The sequence below is a fragment of the Sorex araneus genome, chromosome 2 (genome assembly GCF_027595985.1).
Source record: "Sorex araneus isolate mSorAra2 chromosome 2, mSorAra2.pri, whole genome shotgun sequence".
In the NCBI taxonomy this organism is placed as follows: Eukaryota; Metazoa; Chordata; class Mammalia; order Eulipotyphla; family Soricidae; genus Sorex; species Sorex araneus.
Genome location: NC_073303.1, coordinates 316,774,625 through 316,793,570, shown reverse-complemented (window position 1 = coordinate 316,793,570; position 18,946 = coordinate 316,774,625). Strand labels below are relative to the sequence as shown.

The 18,946-nt window shown below is 53.6% G+C and overlaps 1 protein-coding gene across 1 annotated transcript; it reads right to left on the bottom strand.

Moving 5' to 3' along the window:
* Window positions 1–1,400: 1,400 nt before the first annotated feature.
* LOC105943272 (complement receptor type 1-like) lies at window positions 1,401–18,677 on the bottom strand (the record flags this gene model as incomplete). Its single annotated transcript, XM_055124806.1, has 20 exons — window positions 1,401–1,739; window positions 2,064–2,171; window positions 2,591–2,666; window positions 4,027–4,050; window positions 4,635–4,820; window positions 6,724–6,954; window positions 7,041–7,217; window positions 7,445–7,675; window positions 8,917–9,002; window positions 9,497–9,596; window positions 10,568–10,795; window positions 10,882–11,058; window positions 11,286–11,516; window positions 11,858–11,943; window positions 12,750–12,852; window positions 12,935–13,111; window positions 13,629–14,027; window positions 17,334–17,419; window positions 17,900–17,996; window positions 18,563–18,677. Coding segments are annotated over 20 exons (2,988 nt in total), but the record flags the coding sequence as incomplete, so codon positions are not given.
* Window positions 18,678–18,946: the final 269 nt, after the last annotated feature.

Sequence of the window (18,946 nt, the reverse complement as noted above, 5' to 3'; positions counted from 1 at the left end):
ACACGTCCTCTGTCCCCGGGGACCCCAGCACAAGAGCCCAGAGAGCAGCCCTGGCGCTCCCCCCGGCCCCGAGCCCCGCCTGACGGGAGCTTCGCCGTGACTCTGAGGTCACTCGCGTCCGGCGGACTCGCCCTCGGCCACACCCTCTCTACCATAGGGCCTGGGCAGCATGAGCAGCAGTGCCGCGGAGAGGGTCCTGGCCCAGCAGCGGAGGGCAGCGTGGCTCCTGGTGCGGCTGGGGAGCTCCGGCATTTCGAGGACCTGGGGAGTCCGCGCCCAGAACCGCCCCTCAGAACCGGGTTGGGTGCCTGAGGGGAAGAGCCTCAGAGCCCTGCGGTCAATCCAGAGGGTCTGAGGCCGTCCTAGGCGGTGGGGCGGGGCCTCTGTGACGGAGGGGTGTGGCCCGTTTCCCTCCGCCCAATGGGCTCGCTTGGCCCCGCCCACACTCGGTGGCACTTCCTGCCGCAAGGCCGGCCCCGCCCCGGAAGTCTGCTGGTCAGGAATGGCGGTCGGGGCTGAGGGCTGAGTCGGGGCTGGGAGAACCCACGGCCTGGGCACGGGTAGTCCTTTCTCTGGGCTGCGAGAGAGGTGAGCCCACACGAAAGCAGCTCTGGTAAGGCGGGCACGGCAGTGCCCGTAGCCCCGTCTCTCCTCGGGGACCCTGTGGGCCGCCACTGCCGGGACACAGGTCGGGGCCGGGAGCCGAGCCGGGCACGAAGTCCCGAGGAGGCCGCGTGGACAGGGCGTCCTAGGCCCGGGCCCTACAGAGCGCAGCAGGCGGCCTGTGTGGTCCAGAGACTGTAGGCCTGGAACCCACCGAGCACGACCTTCGGCCTGTGTGGTTCAGAGACTGCACAGACTGTGGGTCTGGGGCCCCACAGAGCACGGCGGCGGCCTGTGTGCACCAGAGATCAGAGATGGGGGCGGGGGAAGGCGGGGCCTGAGCAGGTGTCTAGGAGCTGGGCCCCTCCCGGGAGAGCAGCGGTTGGCCGTGTGCTTGGGAGCAGTCAGGGAGTGGGGGATATGCTAAAGCTCCAAGCAGTTTGACACCTGTGTTCTGGATTGTTGGTGAAACTGGTGCCTGATGCTGCTCCCATTCTTTGCCTATTAGCCTTGAGATGGTCACATATTTAATCCTAACAATCCAATGACTTTAATCATCAGAGGTGCAAGTATTCTGCCACTGTCAGTTGAGTTTGTAACTGGACTTTATTCAGTGCTTTTCACAATCATTCAATGCCTTTCATAAGCCAAATTACTTTATTCTGCGAAATTGAAAATTGATCATGTGCCTTTATTCGGCAGAGTTTTTTCTTTCCTGTATTAAACAGGTACAGTTACTTATGAAAGAATATGTTTTTAAAAAGATACATTAAAGATGAGCAGAGATGGAAGCAAAATGAAAGTTCTGAGATATACAAATATGTGTCTTATTTGTTTTTTCATGACTTCCTCCTGTTTTCAAATTCTCTTTCATGAGTCCCAGACTATAAACTTGGTAAGTTGAAAGGAATAGGACATTTGCTGGAACTCTTCTTTCTGAGCCCTGGGATGCACCCATGATCTCCCAGCAGAAGGCACTTTCTGCACAGGGACTAGAGAGGGTCCTGCTGGCCATTTCCTTGCAATGCAAGTCTACCTTTCTATAAGCCATTGTAAGATGTAGGACTCATATTAGTTCTTTTCCAATCAATTTCTGACTGGCACTGTTCATGTTTGGACTGGGTCCAGAAGTACACCTGAAACGATAGGGAATTTTTTACTCACAGTATGCTTGGCCAGCTCCACAGTTCACAATGCAACACCACATCAGCTTTAAGGCAGAGAAAAGGCTTCCTAGTCTTTGGTTTTGTGTGGGGCCCAGGATTTGTACAGAAAGTGACATTAATACTGCGATAACTTGGTTGAGAGGAAACCGTGAGGGAAAAAATAACCCCACAAACATTGCCACCTCAAGTACTTTCTGACTTCTTTGGGTTTCTACCTAATGCAGTTCTTTGCACACTGCTTCCATTGCAATATCTGAGTTGTTGCCAATACTTATATCTGTGTCTGTTTGATACCTGGTATTTTCCTGAGTTGGTTGCAGAGACAGAGCATGAATAGAGACCTTGTCTTCTTGAGGATGTAGGTGGACACTTACTTCCTCACATTTTTTGCCTGGACTGTTGCTAATGGGCAGCAAGAAAAAAATAATCAGTTCAATTTTATTTTAGAAAGCACCTTCATTTTAATATTAGGGCTTAATGTACCTGTACCTGAAGAACTGAAAGCTGTTGTAAAAGCTCTTCTGGGAAAGCCTCCCAAAGTCCCACCTTGTGGGTAAGTAGCATCTTGGGTGAGGACACAACTCTTGGACCATCCAGTCCAACAGTCAGAACTGGGGTGGATAGATGGGAGGTGTCCTGCTTAATCCCCACTTTACCCTCTCTGCACATTTGTATAAGGAGCAGCATTTGCCACCATCACACTGAGACATTGGAACAACTATCTCCCCATCATTGTTCCACTGTTTCTTTGACTTCCCTTGATTTCTAGGAGGAGGCAAATTCAGTGACAACATTTTCTGAAAGAATGTAGCTGTACTTACCCTTTTCTACACCTTAGACTTATCCAATAAGAAGCGACAAGAAGTAAAATGAAGAGAATCACAGCTGAGAGTGAGCCTGAGCAAGAAAACAAGGTCAGAAAGTGTCCCACAGGTGGAAATCTGTCTTGGTGTCTTATTCCACAAGAGATGCCAGTGATCTTTAAAAATGTCCTTATAAACTGTGCTACCCCCAATGGGCTTAGCTTGAAGGACTCCCTTCTGCTGCTCCCTTCTGCTCCCTTCCTAGCACAGTTGTTTTTCAGTCCACAGGGATACAGTGAGGTGAACAGGGCATATTTAAGCTCTGGGCCAACTGCTATTGTAGCAGTTTATAGCTTCCCTTGTCTGCCCACGAGTCTTGTGTAAGCACCGGCTACTAGCCCTCCTACTCCCTGCTAATACACTATTCCTGTCCCTGAAGCAAACTGTCCAGGAGTGTTGCTTGTATGCTGGAAGGGCTGAGCAGAGCTGGCCTTTGTGTAAAGGTCCTGACACCACCCCAGTGGATGTTCCCAGTTTTCAAAGCAAAGAGAAGGCTGTGTTACAAGGGCATGTGTGATTTGATTGGTGCTCCCACAATCACTCCTTATTGTAATTTGCATACATGAGCTGATTTGCCTTCCCAATCAGATGATTTTATAGAAATAGCTCCCATCACCAGAAATAACTAAGGGGTCGGGATATACACTGTGTACTTAGACAAACAAACAAAAAACCCAAAACAGCAGCTCTGTAGAAGGGGCATTTGCTGCCCACCCATGCTGCTGTTGCTGTTGATACTGTCCCTGGGGCAGAGAAAAGAGAACACAGAAGTGGAGAGCAGCAAGTGGCAAATGGAGGAGGAGAAATAAAAGGCCCTGATGCAGTTGAGTGGCTATCTAGGATAAAAAGGTCACTGTTTCTGCCACTGCTGTCACCCACGTGAGCTGTTGAGTGAAAACGTAACAGAGAGCTTGTGGTGATCGATATACTGGTCTTAACACTGCGTGGTCTTAACAAGCCTAACACAAAGATGGTCTTAACACAAGCTGGTCTTAACAGAAACACCACAAAGATCCAGAGCAGGTTGCTCCCTGCTGTGAGGATCTAATAATTTAGATAGACACAGTAAGGAATGACCACCACTTAGTGCTGGCTTATTAATTGCAATTTGTAGCAATAACAAAATCACAACATTCTGTAGTGCAACATATGTGACTGTTAAATAGAATATGTGAGACTGAGACTTCTGAACCTCAACTGATTGCTCGTATGTGAAAAACCAGGACCCAGGGCTGTGTGGGGGCAGCTCTGAGTACCCCATTGCCTATCCCCCAACCCCATCTGACCTGACCTCCTCTTTCTCCCTAGGGGATCAGCAAGGTCGGAGTTCAGTCCCTCATATGTCAGCCTGCCTGGTCCTCACCCTGGAGGAAGCTGGAAAGCTCCTCACTTACCTGCCAGGAGAGCAGGCCAGGCACCTGAAGGGGAGAGAGGATCTGGGTTAGGCACATGCCACCATGTTGAAGCTGGGGCCTCCACACCCCACCATCTACTTGCAACCCTGGTCTCAAGTTCCTGACAGAAGACCTTGGCTTTACTCTCACAGTCTCGTTAGACCTGTGGATCCTCTGAGCCTACACTTTTAGCTTACTAGGTTGTAATAATTCTAGTGCTGCAATATGGTAGGAAATTATTGCCCCACTCCTCTGACCTGAGCTCTTAGGGTCTATCCCCACCCAGTTTGTTGTCCCTGTGTCAGAGCTTCAGGGATTGGTTCATCTTCTAACTGGGGTCTGGTACAGGGTTGGACGTGTGCTCACTCTCATGCTGCTATCTACAGTCCTCCCATGAGGAGGTAGCAAGGGTACATACAGGAGCGTGTGGACTGGGAATTAGGAGCAAAGGTGTCTGGCTCTCCCTGATGAAGGTTCTGGGAGAGGGCTGGGGGTTGTACATCCTCCTGTCTGTATGTCACGTACCTCCCACCATGGTCCCAGAATGAAGTGGATGAAGTTGAGCAGCAGTGGGACCAGGCAGAGCTGTTCCTTGCACTCGTGCTTACCAGTCACGCACAGGGCCAGAGATGGGACCCAGGTGCCATTCGCCTGACACTGGCTCCAAGGACTACCTTCCGGAGTGTGCCCAAAATCACACTGCACAGTCACATTGTCCCCATAGCGGTAGACTGACTGTGCTGTGGACTCCTTCCAGATTCCATTCACCAAGTGTGGGAGGTGACAAAATACTTCTGAAATGAAACAAACAGGAAGTGGACATTACTGTTCCCTAGGAGCGAAACACTGGTCTGGAGAGAGCTGCCTTGCCCAGAGCATGCATGGGCCTACTTCAGGGAGAGCTGCAAGTACCCCTCAGTATCAGCGTCAGGATCCCCACTCCTGCCTCCCTCTCAGAAGGGAAAACAGAACAACTGTGCATTCTAGACGCCTTAAATGGTGGACTTCTAATTCTGCATGGAGGGTTGGGGACAGGTTGGAAGTTCAGGCATAAACCCTTGTAAGTGATAGGCATCTCGGGTAACTCTCTGGGTGCTCCACATAGGAGCGCATCTTGATCTGTGAGTAAACGCACATTTTTGGTTAATTTCAACACAGAGGAAAGATGTCTGTGAATCATAATAATTCTGAGTATGAAGATGATCTTTTCACTTTGCTCACCCTTTGTTTTGCCTTCTTCCTCTGCTGGACCATTAATGTTGAGTGCCTTTCCTACTGCTTTCCTGCTGTAATAGGTTCCACATGAGTCTGTGTTATTTTTTAAGAACCGATATGGTAAAGGGTATTAAAGTGTATGACCTGTGCTCTCCTGACAGTCTATTCTGATGGTTCATTAAAAGACTCTGAAGGAGCAGGATGTGGTGGAACATGTCTTGCACCACTGGCTTTTCTCTGGAACCACCCAGGAGAGCCAGCTCAGGCTGGGGCCTCTGAGGATGGAGGCACATTCCCAAAAACCATGGCAGGAGAGCTGACACTGTGGCCAGTGGGACTTCTCTTAGCCTCCTCAAGTCAGACCTAGGGTTGAAGGGCACTCTTGAGGAGTGAGTGAGGGTCTTGGAAGCACAGTACAGGGGACATACTGCTTTTCACACCTGACAACTTTGCCCTGGCCAGAAAGGACGAACAGAAAGCAAGTGACTGCTTGGACCGATCCCCCAAAACAGGTGGTGAAGGGGTGGGGTGGGGGTGGCAGTGCACAGTTCATGGCAGGGTCCTTTGCATCTTGGGTTAACAGATGGGCAGCAGGGTCACTGCCCAGCCCCTTCCAGAGATGAGTTCACATGAGCTAAAGGGCCTGGAGCACTTTCAGAAAGGAGCGCTGAGCCAACGATGTGGTGCAGCTCACAGAGGCTCCTGCCATGAGGACTTTGAGGACAGAAGTGAGGAGTGACTTAGGGCTTGTTCTGGAAGGAGAGGACCTGCCTTATGGCCTCTAGCCCTGGGCCCCTCCCTCTCCACTGGGAGGCCTTGTTCCTCAGTGGACAGACAAGGTGCAGGTACCCTGGACCCCCACTAGGTGCCTCCCTGTCCACATCCTGGGAGTGTGGTCCTGAGCTATTCAGAACTAGGTTGTGTTCCTGAAGCTCTTGCCGCCCATTGGAGCTCCCAGCCAGGTGGGTGGGTGCTCCTGGCAGCTGCCTCCCCTCACTTTTGGATGCCGGGTGACCTGACTCCTCCACCCTCTCAGCATCTTATCCTCATCCAGTGCCTTAGTACCTCTGCAGGCATGGTTGGTGGTACTCCAGGTGCCCAGGTGGGTGCAATACACGAATGGTACGCCATCAGGAACATAGCCGGGGTCACAGGAATAGTTGATGGACATCCCAAGATGGTATGGAGACGTGTGTCCTCCAATGAGGTGTCCGTGGAGGATCTTGGGCGGGGGTGGGCATGCTAAGAACAAGTTCCCCAAAATCCAGAGAGATATTCAAAGGAGTGCGGCCAGGAAGGGCATCAACCTGGGGTCACATGAGTCCCTGGGGTCACTGACCTGGGGTCACATCATCCCCAGGGGTACCGGTCCCTGGAGTCACCAACCTGGGGTCATCAATCCTGGGTCAGGACACTGACCTGGGATCATATCAGTGCTGGGGGAACTGGTCTGGAGTTGCATCAGTCCCGGGGGGCACTGACCTGGGGTCCGCCGAGCGGTCTCACAGCGGGGTACAGGGCCGCTCCACACCCCCTGCCCCTGACTGTCATTGCCACAGCGGATGGTGCTTTCCCCAATGAGGTTGAAGGTCATGTGTGGATCCGGATGGGGGTCGCAGGCATAGGTCACCTCTTCCCCATAGGGAACATTTCCCAGAGACTTCCTGGAGTGGCTCCCGTGGAGGATCGGCAGGGGTGGTGTACAGAAGATTTCTGAGAAGAAAACACTTTTTTGCTCCTATCGCAAGGGACCTTCCTCCACCCTCTCAGCATCTTATCCTCATCCAGTGCCTTAGTACCTCTGCAGGCATGGTTGGTGGTACTCCAGGTGCCCAGGTGGGTGCAATACACGAATGGTACGCCATCAGGAACATAGCCGGGGTCACAGGAATAGTTGATGGACATCCCAGGATGGTATGGAGACGTGTGTCCTCCAATGAGGTGTCCGTGGAGGATCTTGGGCGGGGGTGGGCATGCTAAGAACAAGTTCCCCAAAATCCAGAGAGAATATTCAAAGGAGTGCGGCCAGGAAGGGCATCAACCTGGGGTCATATGAGTCCCTGGGGTCACATCATCCCCAGGGGTACCGGTCCCTGGAGTCACCAACCTGGGGTCATCAATCCTGGGTCAGGACACTGACCTGGGGTCATATCAATGCTGGGGGAACTGGTCTGGAGTTGCATCAGTCCCGGGGGGCACTGACCTGGGGTCCGCCGAGCGGTCTCACAGCGGGGTACAGGGCCGCTCCACACCCCCTGCCCCTGACTGTCATTGCCACAGCGGATGGTGCTTTCCCCAATGAGGTTGAAGGTCATGTGTGGATCCGGATGGGAGTCGCAGGCATAGGTCACCTCTTCCCCATAGGGAACATTTCCCAGAGACTTCCTGGAGTGTCTCCCGTGGAGGATCGGCAGGGGTGGTGTACAGAAGATTTCTGAGAAGAAAACACTTTTTTGCTCCTATCGCAAGGGACCTCGACATTCTGGGGTTCTGGGAATTGCCATGTGACCCCCAATCCTGACCCCACTCTCTCTTTTTTTGCTTTTTGGGTTACATCCGGCGATGCACAGGGTTTACTCCTGGCTCATGCACTCAGAAATAACTCCTGGTGGTGCTCGGGGGATCATATGGGATGCTGGGAATCAAACCCGGGTTGGCCTTGTGCAAGGCAAATGCCCTACTGCTGTGCTATCGCTCCAGCCCCCGGCCCCACACTCTTATGACTGCACAGAAAAGCTTTTAGTTTTGTCATTCAGACTAACTTTTCTAGTGTGTGTGTCAGAGTATGGAAAAGTTAAGAGTAAGTGAGGAAGTCCAGCAGAGGCAACACGAAGTAGAGGTCAGCGCCCTATGAGGTGGTAGGCATGTCTCAACAGAGCGCTGAGCCTGGAGCTGGCCTGGGGTTAAAGTCCGGGTGTCTGAACCTAGGGGCCTGAGTCTTGAGAGTTGGTCTGGGAGTCTGAGTCTAGAGTGCTGGGTCTGGGGAGTCTGAGTCTGGGGATCTGAATCTTGGAGTCTGAGCCTGGGAGTCAGTCTGGGGGTCGGGGCCTGGAGGCCTGAGCTTGGGGGTCTGAGTGTGGGGTGCTGAGTGCTGCCTGCCATTCATAATTCATGCCTGTGATCTTCTGTGCTCCCGTAGTTCACTGAATTTTGGGGTCCTTGCAATACGTTATTGAGGATATGGAGGGGCTGAACAGGAGAAGCACCCAGAGCTGAGAGCACACCTGTGTGACAGGATCAGGAGCCTGTGGTAGCAGGGCAGGTGAATGGTGGTGTAGGATGTGGGCAGTATTCAGACCCCTAGACCTTTAGGGGTCTGACTCAGTGCTATGCATCAGACTGCAGAATTCCAGAGCTGGAGGAAGTATGAGAAATCATGATCCCCTTTTGCTCTGCCGGCCGGCACCAGGAGGAAGGCTGATCCATACTCAGCCTGTCTGTGCTGGGGTGTTAATGTGAATAAAAGCTGGCACTTTTATTCCTTCCCTGTCACTGGATTTACACTGGGAGGGTTTTCTGGCGTAGGTGTGTGGGGGGTGGTTCACCTGGAGTCCAACCATGGGCTCCAATGAATGCCCCCCTCCTGCCCCAACAGAAGAACCAGTAGAACAATGTGAGGAAGAGGGCCTGAGAGTCAGGATGTCACCAGCGCTTGGGGATGCTGGCTCGACTCACCCTCACAACCCGGTGCCTCCTTGTCCCAAGTGACACTCTGGCCTGACAGGATGCAGATTGCAGATGGAGAACCAGTGAGCCGATACCTGGAAGCCAAGAATGGGATGGGCACACTCAGAAGCCAGAACAACCCCTACTGCACTCAGGGCCTTGGAGCCCCAAACTGTTGCAGGTTGCAGGCGAGGCTGCATGCTCTGACCTCTGGGCAGAGGCTGGGTGGAGTGAGGCTCTAGCCTGAGGCCTGGAAGGCAGGGGGTGCCTTGGAGAGCTGTAGGGGAGTATGGGGGAGCATGGTGCCTACCTAAGAGGTGAGCCACAGGATAGTGCTTCCTTCTATACCGCACACTGGGCCAGAAAGGGTCAGCTTGGCCTCATCCCTGGAACATTCCCTCATTTATTCCTTCACTGTGTACACCCGCCAAGGCAGTGGGGATTGTGTGTCTGGGTGTTTGCAGAGCTGATCACTGTCTGATGCTCAGCGTGCTGCCCCCTCTAAGGCAGGCACTGCGAGGGAGAAACTGTGGGACCAACTTCTGGGCAGTTCCCTCTGGATCTGAGGCAGCATCCGGAAACTACTCACCCTTCATCACAGGAGTAGTGAGCTGCTGATCCAACCTGGGTGTCTGACTCTGTCAGCACCCTGCCATTGAGGGGTGCCGGGGGCACTGTGCAAGACTGTCCTGGGAAGGAAACAGAGTGAGGTGGGTGTAGAGACTCACCATTGGGTCACACAGGCAGCCGCCTTCTGAGCAGTCATTTCTGTGGTCACCCGGAAGTAACACTGGAGGAACCCCTGAGACTGATGAGCAACTCTGAGGCAGTGCAGAGGGAAGGTGGCCCTGCCTGTCCCCAGGGCTGTGTCCTCACCTCCTGTAGCTCCTTCCTACTCAGTGGAGGTCAGAGCACTGTGTTCAGCTACTCATGATCTCTGGTGGGCGCAAGACCTTTTCTTGTAAAACCCACTGGGACATCAGTACCCACAAAGCTCAGTGATCATCAGAACGTAGAGGGACTCATACAAGCTCCACCCACTGAACACCCTTGGGAATGATGCAGTTGCCTCGTCATCAGAATGTGAACAGTCAGATGTCAGAGCCGCTGTGCACACAGGTGTCTGCGGGGGGACAGGGGCACAGTCACTGTGCACACAGGTGTCTGCTGGGGGACAGGGGCACAGCCACTGTGCACACAGGTGTCTGCGGGGGGATGGGTCCCAGCAGCTGTGCACACAGTTGTCTGCAGGGGAGACTAGGACATAGTTGCTGTACACACAGATGTCTGCTGGTGTGGGGGCATAGCTGCTGTGCACACAGGTGTCTGCTAGGGGAGAGATGCAAGGACCCTCTGACATGGTATTTCCAGTGGATTAACCACTGATAGAGATGTTCTGGGCACTAGCGCTGGCCAGGTGTTCCTAGCAAGGTGATAGAAAATTCACTGCCAGAGTACCCTGGGTGGTATTTTTACCCTGGAGTACCCTGGGTGGCATTAGTGCTTCAGAGTATCCAGGTGGCATCAGTACTCCAGAGAACCTTGGGTGGTTCTATCAGGGCTTCAGACTACCTGGCAGTATCAGTATCTGGGCATACTCATACTCCCTTGGCTAGGCTGGTACTCTGACATGAGGTCACATCAGTCTCAGGGCACTGACCTGGGGTCCGAGCGGTCTCACAGCGGGGTACAGGGCCGCTCCACACCCCCTGCCCCTGACTGTCATTGCCACAGCGGATGGTGCTTTCCCCAATGAGGTTGAAGGTCATGTGTGGATCCGGATGGGGGTCGCAGGCATAGGTCACCTCTTCCCCATAGGGAACATTTCCCAGAGACTTCCTGGAGTGGCTCCCATGGAGGATCGGCAGGGGTGGTGTACAGAAGATTTCTGAGAAGAAAACACTTTTTTGCTCCTATCGCAAGGGACCTTCCTCCACCCTCTCAGCATCTTATCCTCATCCAGTGCCTTAGTACCTCTGCAGGCATGGTTGGTGGTACTCCAGGTGCCCAGGTGGGTGCAATACACGAATGGTACGCCATCAGGAACATAGCCGGGGTCACAGGAATAGTTGATGGACATCCCAGGATGGTATGGAGACGTGTGTCCTCCAATGAGGTGTCCGTGGAGGATCTTGGGCGGGGGTGGGCATGCTAAGAACAAGTTCCCCAAAATCCAGAGAGAATATTCAAAGGAGTGCGGCCAGGAAGGGCATCAACCTGGGGTCATATGAGTCCCTGGGGTCACATCATCCCCAGGGGTACCGGTCCCTGGAGTCACCAACCTGGGGTCATCAATCCTGGGTCAGGACACTGACCTGGGGTCATATCAGTGCTGGGGGAACTGGTCTGGAGTTGCATCAGTCCCGGGGGGCACTGACCTGGGGTCCGCCGAGCGGTCTCACAGCGGGGTACAGGGCCGCTCCACACCCCCTGCCCCTGACTGTCATTGCCACAGCGGATGGTGCTTTCCCCAATGAGGTTGAAGGTCATGTGTGGATCCGGATGGGGGTCGCAGGCATAGGTCACCTCTTCCCCATAGGGAACATTTCCCAGAGACTCCCTGGAGTGGCTCCCATGGAGGATCGGCAGGGGTGGTGTACAGAAGATTTCTGGGAAGAATACAAGGTAGAAGAGCATCCTCTCAAGGCTGGGCTGGCTGCAGGGAGGAGACAGACATCGTGTGCATTGTGGACAGGAACAGAGGAGAGGATGGCGCCAGAGGTACTGTCCCTCTGACAGGGAGCAAGTCTCACCAGGTCAGACTGAAAATTTGCCTCTCTTAGGAGGCTATTTTGGGTCCCAGGCACATACTAGTGCCCCTGGAGATAGCTGGGGACTCCACCAGGCTGCCCTAAGTGCTTTCCCCAGGAAATCACCCAACGTGGTGCCATTAAAACCGAAGAGAAGCAGAAGCAGGTGTTGGCTGCTCTGGGACCCCGGCAACACTCACGCTCACACTTGGGAGTTTTGCCATTCCACAGGCTCTGGCCTCTTTCCAGGACGCAGTGACGGGCCGAGCTGCCTTGCAGGCGGAATCTGGGAACAGGGCATGGCGAGTGAGGACCCCACACCCCTATCTTCCTACCTGCTGGGCCCTGCCCTCTGCCCTTAGACCTGAGGGTGGTGTTCAGCTCACACGCTTTGACCACTGAGAGAGGCACTGAGTGCCAAGCTCCTGGGAAGACTTTGAGTTCTGGTGGGACAGGTGCAGGGAGACACCTCTGCGCCCCCCTCTCATTAGGCCTTGAGGGAACAAGGAATCTAGCCCCACAGGCTCCTGTCCCACAGGCCTCTGGATCTTGCTTTCAGGAAGAATCAGCCCTAGGCAGGCTGTGTGCCAGGGAGCATCAGGAAGCCAGAGGGAGGTTCCTGCAGACCCTGGTGGGAAGTTCCTGAATGTAACATGTGGCCCAGGGCAGTGCAGAGAGAACCCAACTGTCCAGGGAAGGATGGGGTCCTCTAAGCATTGTGCCCCAGCAACAACGTCCCTGGGCCTCTGTGGGTGCTGTGGGGTGGGGTTGAATGCCTCTTTCTCTGCACAGCTCAGTCCCAGATGTGAGCCACTAGACCAGAACTCCCCAAGGACCAGCCAGCCCTGCCCAACTCCCTGGGCCTCTTGCACTCCATGTCTTCGTCCATGACCTTCCTTCACTGCAAACTTCTGGATCAGCTTTTTCGAGTGTCCATCCCTTTCTCCAAGCGGCCACATCTCTGCTCAGCGTCTGCTTGTCATCACCTTTGCACATTTGCCTCTTTCCTGCCTCTGCCCATTCTCAGGATACAGCTGCCCCCCGCCCCCACCCTGCACCCAGCCCTAGGTCATCCTCGCAGCATGCACTCACCCCTCCTCACATTCGAAGGAGACCTTGGCTCCTGGCTGGAGGCTGAGCGGAAGGAGTACCCTGCCATGGCGAAGCCGGTCCCGGAAGGCAGCGCACGGTCTCTCTGTGAAAAGGGCCATCCACAGGAACAAGTCTGGCAGATGGGCACCGGGCAGGGAAGCTGGGCTGATTGTGAGTTGGGGTACCTGTGCATCGGGGGGGCACTGGGCTCCAAGCCCCCTGGGGCGTGCAGTGCAGGGAAGCAGCCCCGTCCAGCCAATAGCCTGGCTCACAGGTATAGGACACTTGGGCCCCAGGAGGGAAAAGCTCCTGCTGGACTGCTGTGTGCCAGCCATGCAGGATCTCTGGGGGTGGCCGGCACCCTGTGAGGGGCAAGAAACAGGGTCACCATAACTGCTCTGAGTGGCCCCAGGGTTCCTTAATGAAAGGGGCCAGAGAGACCAGGAAGAAGTGAGGCCCTGGCACTTTGGGGGCTAATGTGGGTCCCAGTGGGGGAAGCGGATGGTTCCACGCAATCAGTTGTCCCCTGCTGGGTCAGAAATGGCATCCAACTGCAGCATGATTGTATGGCCTCCCCACTCTCATGTCCACAAGGGTGACCCATACCGGCCTCCGTTTTCCTAGGCACAGGCCACCTGGGCTTGCTCTACTGTGCAGACCCTCTCTCTGTCCCATGGAAGGATGCCCACCTATAAGAGGTGTGTGACAGTGTTTGCTGCCCACCCTTCCCAGTGGGCAGGGGCTGCCATGGGGGTGGGGAGAGGCAAGAACCACTGTGGAGGAGGCTTCTAGGGCTGGAGCTCTTTATGGCTCACATACCTCTCTCCTTGGCTTTCTTGTCCCCATACTACCTAGGATAGATGTGGCCCCTGGACTCACGGCGGGAACAGCTGGGCAATGCTGGCTCCCACTTGTTCTCAGGTCTGCACCGCGCGCTTCGGGGGCCCTTCAGGTCAAAGCCAGGTTGACACCACAGCTGGACAGTGTCACCTAAGTGAAACAGGCTTTTGTTCTCAGGCTTCCAGAGTCCGTTCTCAACATCTGGAGGTGTGCATGTGCCAGGCTGGATGCACAGAGGGGCAGGACTGCTCCAGACCCCCACACGATTGTCCTTGCTGGTGCAGTAAATGGACTTCTCCCCTACCAGCTGGAACTGCCCCTGGCGGCCTCTGCCCTTGTTGCATTCATAAGTTACCACAGTCCCATAGAGGAAGTTGCTCAAGTAGGAATTAGTGATGCGTCCATTGGTGATGGGTGGGGGGCTCTCGCAGGGAATGGCTGGAAAGGAAGCAGGGTCAGAGAAAGTGAATCAGGATGAGAGAGAGAGAGAGAGAGAGAGAGAGAGAGAGAGAGAGAGAGAGAGAGAGAGAGAGAGAGAACAGGAGGGCATCAGGCTTGCATGTGGTCAACCCAGGTTTGATCTTCACACCCCATCAGGTTGTCAAAGTCCTGCCAGGAGTGACCGCCCTGAGAGCCCGTGAACACACATCACATCACCCCTTCCCCACGCTTTTGTATTTTTTACAATTAAAGATAACTAAAAATATCCAGTGAGACCAAGCTTGTGGGTGTGGAAACTTGACACCTTCCACCTTTCCTAGTAAGCTTTTCGCCTCTATTGAACCAACTGATGCCACAGCTGTGTCCGACTCCCCCTCTCTACGTGGCCCTGGGAACTCTGCACTCACCAAGCAACCTGTGCTTGCCGAGGCCCTGACCATTCCCAACAACTCTTCCATCTGACTTCATAATTTTCATTTTTGTTATTGAGTTACAAATTAAACAATAATGTGAAACTCATGCTAAAGTAGAAAGTTGATCTATTTGTTTGTTCACTGCTCCTAGCGGCCCCCAGCACTGCCCTGGGGGCCCAGGTACCACTTCCTGTGAGTTTGGCCGTCACTGTCCATCTGCTGCCTGGCCCTTGGCCCAGTGGTGCTTGGGGGTGGTGCAGCACAGAACACTGGCCTCAGGACCCTCTGCTTTGAGCCACTCCCCGCCCTCAGTGAAACTGAGCAGGGAAGAGATAGCACCCACCTGTGGTGGCAGGAAACAGTTTGAGTAGATTTATACACGTATGATAATATCGAGCTGATAACAACCACATGTTAAACAGATTAAAAATCTAAGGGGTACTGGGCTGGAGAGATAGCACAGTGGATAGGGCGTTTGCCTTGCATGCGGCCAACCCGGGTTCGATTCCCAGCATCCCATATGGTCCCCTGAGCACCACCAGGAGTAATTCCTAAGTGGAAAGCCAGGAGTAACCCCTGTGCATCACCAGGTGTGACCCAAAAAGCAAAAAAAAGCTGGGGTACAAATAAAAGTATAAATTATGCATCTCCATCCCAGAACATACAGAAAGCTAGAGTGGATCAAGAGAGAATTTTAAACTTCACATGGAAGTCCCTTCAAATGTCTAAGTAATATAGAGGATGGAAATCTTACCAACCCATTTCCCAAGCCTGGATGGTATAACTCGGCACCCCTGTGAAAGGAGTGTAGACTTGTTCACAAAAATCCCTCAGAGGTTTGAAGCAGCATTTGGTACAATCCATTAGAACAAAACTTCTCCTAGTGGGTCGGCTCCTGTGGCTGGGGGTCATGAGGATCAAACAAGGCCACCCTACACTACCTTCCCAGCAGAGAAACAATCACATAAAGAAGTCCCAGAGTAATCACTGACAATGAAAATTAGTTGCGAGGACTTGAGATAGAGGAACCGCCATCCAGAGAGTTAAAATAACTTCACCTATTTGAGGAAAAAACACTCAAAGCATAAACTTTTGGAAAGAACTAGGAGCAATTAAGAAGAAAAGATCAGATAAAAATTCTCTAGTGGTAAAATTCAATCACGGGAATCAACATTTGCATGGGGTCTCCAATGCTCACACACACGGAGAAGAGGAACAGGGCTGGGAGCGAGGCCAGATGTCACGTAAGCGGCACCAAGACCGGAAAGGAGAGCCTCCTCCACTGGGCGCCAGGAGGGCGGAGGTGTGAGTCAGAGGAGCCTGCCTGAGAGGAGCAGAGTCACCATGGCTGTTGTTTGGGCAAACTGTAGGGTCAAGAAGCCACAGGAAGTGAGAGGCACAGACATGAAGGCAGTGCCACCTGGACACTTCCCAGCCAAGTCTGAGCGTGGCCCAGTGCAGCCAGCTTTGAAGCTGCCAGGAAACAGGGTGTTGGCGTGCAAAGAAGTCATACTGGGAAAATTGTTTACAAAATTCATTGTCAGGAAATTTACAATACAAACATGCTTTTGTTTCAATTTTGACTTGCTCTGAAGGCCATAGGATTGGAGGAAAAGTCAGAGAGAGTGGGGAGTCCAGCAAAGCATGGCTGTTCTAGAAATGCAGCAGAATGGTCCGAGAGGCATGTGAGTTGACAGATGCCACAGAAGAAAGACCGCAGTGTTCCAGAGTGCTGGGTTCTTGTTTGAGATGTGAACTCTGTGGTGATCATTTTATTTTATTTTATTTTATTTTTTGCTTTTTGGGTCATACCCAGAGATGCACAGGAGTCACTCCTGGCTCTGCACTCAGGAATTACCCCTGGCAGTGCTCAGGGGACCACATGGGACGCTGGGAATCGAACCCAGATTAGCCGTGTGCAAGGCAAACGCCCTACCCACTGTGTTATTCGCTTCAGCCCCTGTGGTGATTATTTTATCCTCTAAAGTGAGCATAAGAAGAAAATCAAGTGAGCATAAGATGAAAAGGTGACTGAAGACTCAGAAATAACAAAAACACTTGATAACTTAAAAAATGCGAGACACGAGGAAATAAGGAATAAAAACGTGTAAAACAATTAGAAATGGTTAAATAAGGTATTATATTAAACCTGATTGTGTCAGATCCTCCAATAAGTGTCAAGGTCTACAGGACCATGGTGGCCAGGTACGCAGAACAGAACACTCAGCACAGAACAGGTGAAGCTCTGTGCTCACTACACGCCATGGGCCACGTGTGTTGTCATCAGTGTTCCTCTGCATCCTGCACAGTCTGTGTCCCCACATACTTCTCCCCTCATGGCTGTACAGTACTCCAGCATCCATGGCCGTGGTAGGTGCCTTTGGGACCCTCTTGAGCCATTTGAACAGCTCCCTCACCTCCCCAGAGAGGAGAACCAGAGTGCAGAGCAGTTTGCTCTTCTAAAGAGCTTGCCACAAGGAGTGTGGCAGCAAGTCCCAGAGTACAAGCTCAAAGGGCAGGACCGATGGCTCGCCTGCTCCGGGGTGCAGAGCGCAGGCACCTGAGCAGTGACCCCCAGCCTCAGAGAACAACCCCTCATGCTTCTCTCCACAGAGGTCACCAGAGGGCGCTGCGGAACCCACCCATTTCCAATCACATGGCAGGAAAATCAGGCTTGATGCTCTTCACATGCCCCTGCCCCAGGAGTTAGGAAGGCGCTGCAGCTCAGAAAGCCTCCAGGATGCAGCGAACAAGATGTCCCAGTGCCTCGAGAACTTTGAAGCTGTCTCGAACCCTCTGGGTACCCTCCTGCCTGGGAGGAGCGTGACTGATGTGTTCTGGGGATTGCAGCCCCTCCATAAAGGCGAGAGAAAGGATTTGTTTGACTCACGGTCACAGATGGGGGGCTCCTGGTCCCACATGAGCGTGTTCTCTGAGATCAAGCACAGGGCTGAGGACTTCCCGATGAGGCGGAATCTGAGCAGAATCATGATTGTTAGATCCCGAGCTCAGCTCCCTTCAGCTCCCCTCCACAACACTGCAACACTCAGCTTCCCCCAAGCTCCCCTCAGCAGCACTCAGCAACACTCAGCTCCCCTCAGCAGCACTCAGCTTCCCTCAGCAGCACTCAGCAACACTCAGCTCCCCTCAGCAACACTCAGGTTCCCTTAGCAACACCGAGCGTGAACCGTACTCAAGAGTGGGGCTCTGCCTGGGGATCCAGAGGGAAACTCTTGTTTCTCTAACTGCCTCACTTTCCCCAGACTCACAGCTTCATCCCACATGGGTTTAGTTCCTTCCCGCCCCACCATTATTCCAAAGGTTGTTCAAGGCCAGGGTCAGATTGCCACCTCCGCTTAGAAACCCCATTGCTTAACTCTCTTTCCGTGAGGATGATTCAGAAATTAGTGTTTCACTTTGCAGCAGTTTTCCCGAACATCACAATGATCCACTCACCCGTCCTCACATGTGTAGTTGATGACAGCCCCGAACTCCAAGCTGGTGGCCTCCACTCTGCCATTGTGGACATCTGGCGGCAACGGGCACGACTTCTCTGTGGAAATAGTGGCAGCACCTGGAGCTGCTCTCAGCTCTCCTGGCAGTTGTGAGGTCCTAGAGGTGGGGGCTCAGGAGGAGCCTTTGGGGTTCCAGAACTTTTGTCCCCTTGAGCACTTGGAGGCCATCTCTGGACAGGTGACACTTAGTGCCCCTTCCAGAAAGACTTCCCGTGTGCAGCCCAGGCCAGGTAGCTGGGAACTTTTTTTCCTGCCCCTAAAAACTATCCTCTGGATTGGTTGCTATTCGCCTGGCCAGCGCAGACTCCAGGACTCCTCTCCGCTCATTGCCTCACTGCCCACGCTCTCCTCCCTGCACCATCTCTGAGTTTCCTCCAAGAGGCTGTGAGAGACCCCTGAGGAGCAGAGCAGAGCCATCCTCAGCACTGCCTTGTGTTTGGGAGGCTCATTCTCTGGAAAGGAGCTGGTGTGGGTTGCAATCAAGAGAGGGCCTATGAGCGGAGGGAGTAGGAGCGGAGGGGTGTCTCCTGCGGGAGCTGGGAGGACAGCTTCAGAGGCAGGTCTTTGTGTCTTAGAAGGGGAGAAGTCCTGGGGAGTTACTTACTCTTGCAGGCCATGGGGGGTGGCAGTGTCCAGACTGAGCCGGGAAGGCAGGAGAGCGAGAAGGTTCTCTTGAAGTACCCAGGGCGGCATTGGTACCTCAGAGTGCTGCCAGGCGGGAATTCCTCTAGCTCAGTCTTGTTCAACAAAAGGGCAAATTGGAGATGCTCCGGCAACAGGCACTGACCTGTGGAAGTCACAGATATGGGCCTGAAGGTCCACCCTGCTTTCTTCAGGCCACGGACACTCCAGCCCAGGGCGGCTTCCAGCTTGTTCCACCAAGACTGTGCTATCTGCAGAGCTGCTCTCCTGAACTTGTCAGCCCGAAGGCCTCAGCTCGAGTGCTCCTGACAGGGCCCTGGCTTCCACAGGCTTGTGTGAATGGGAA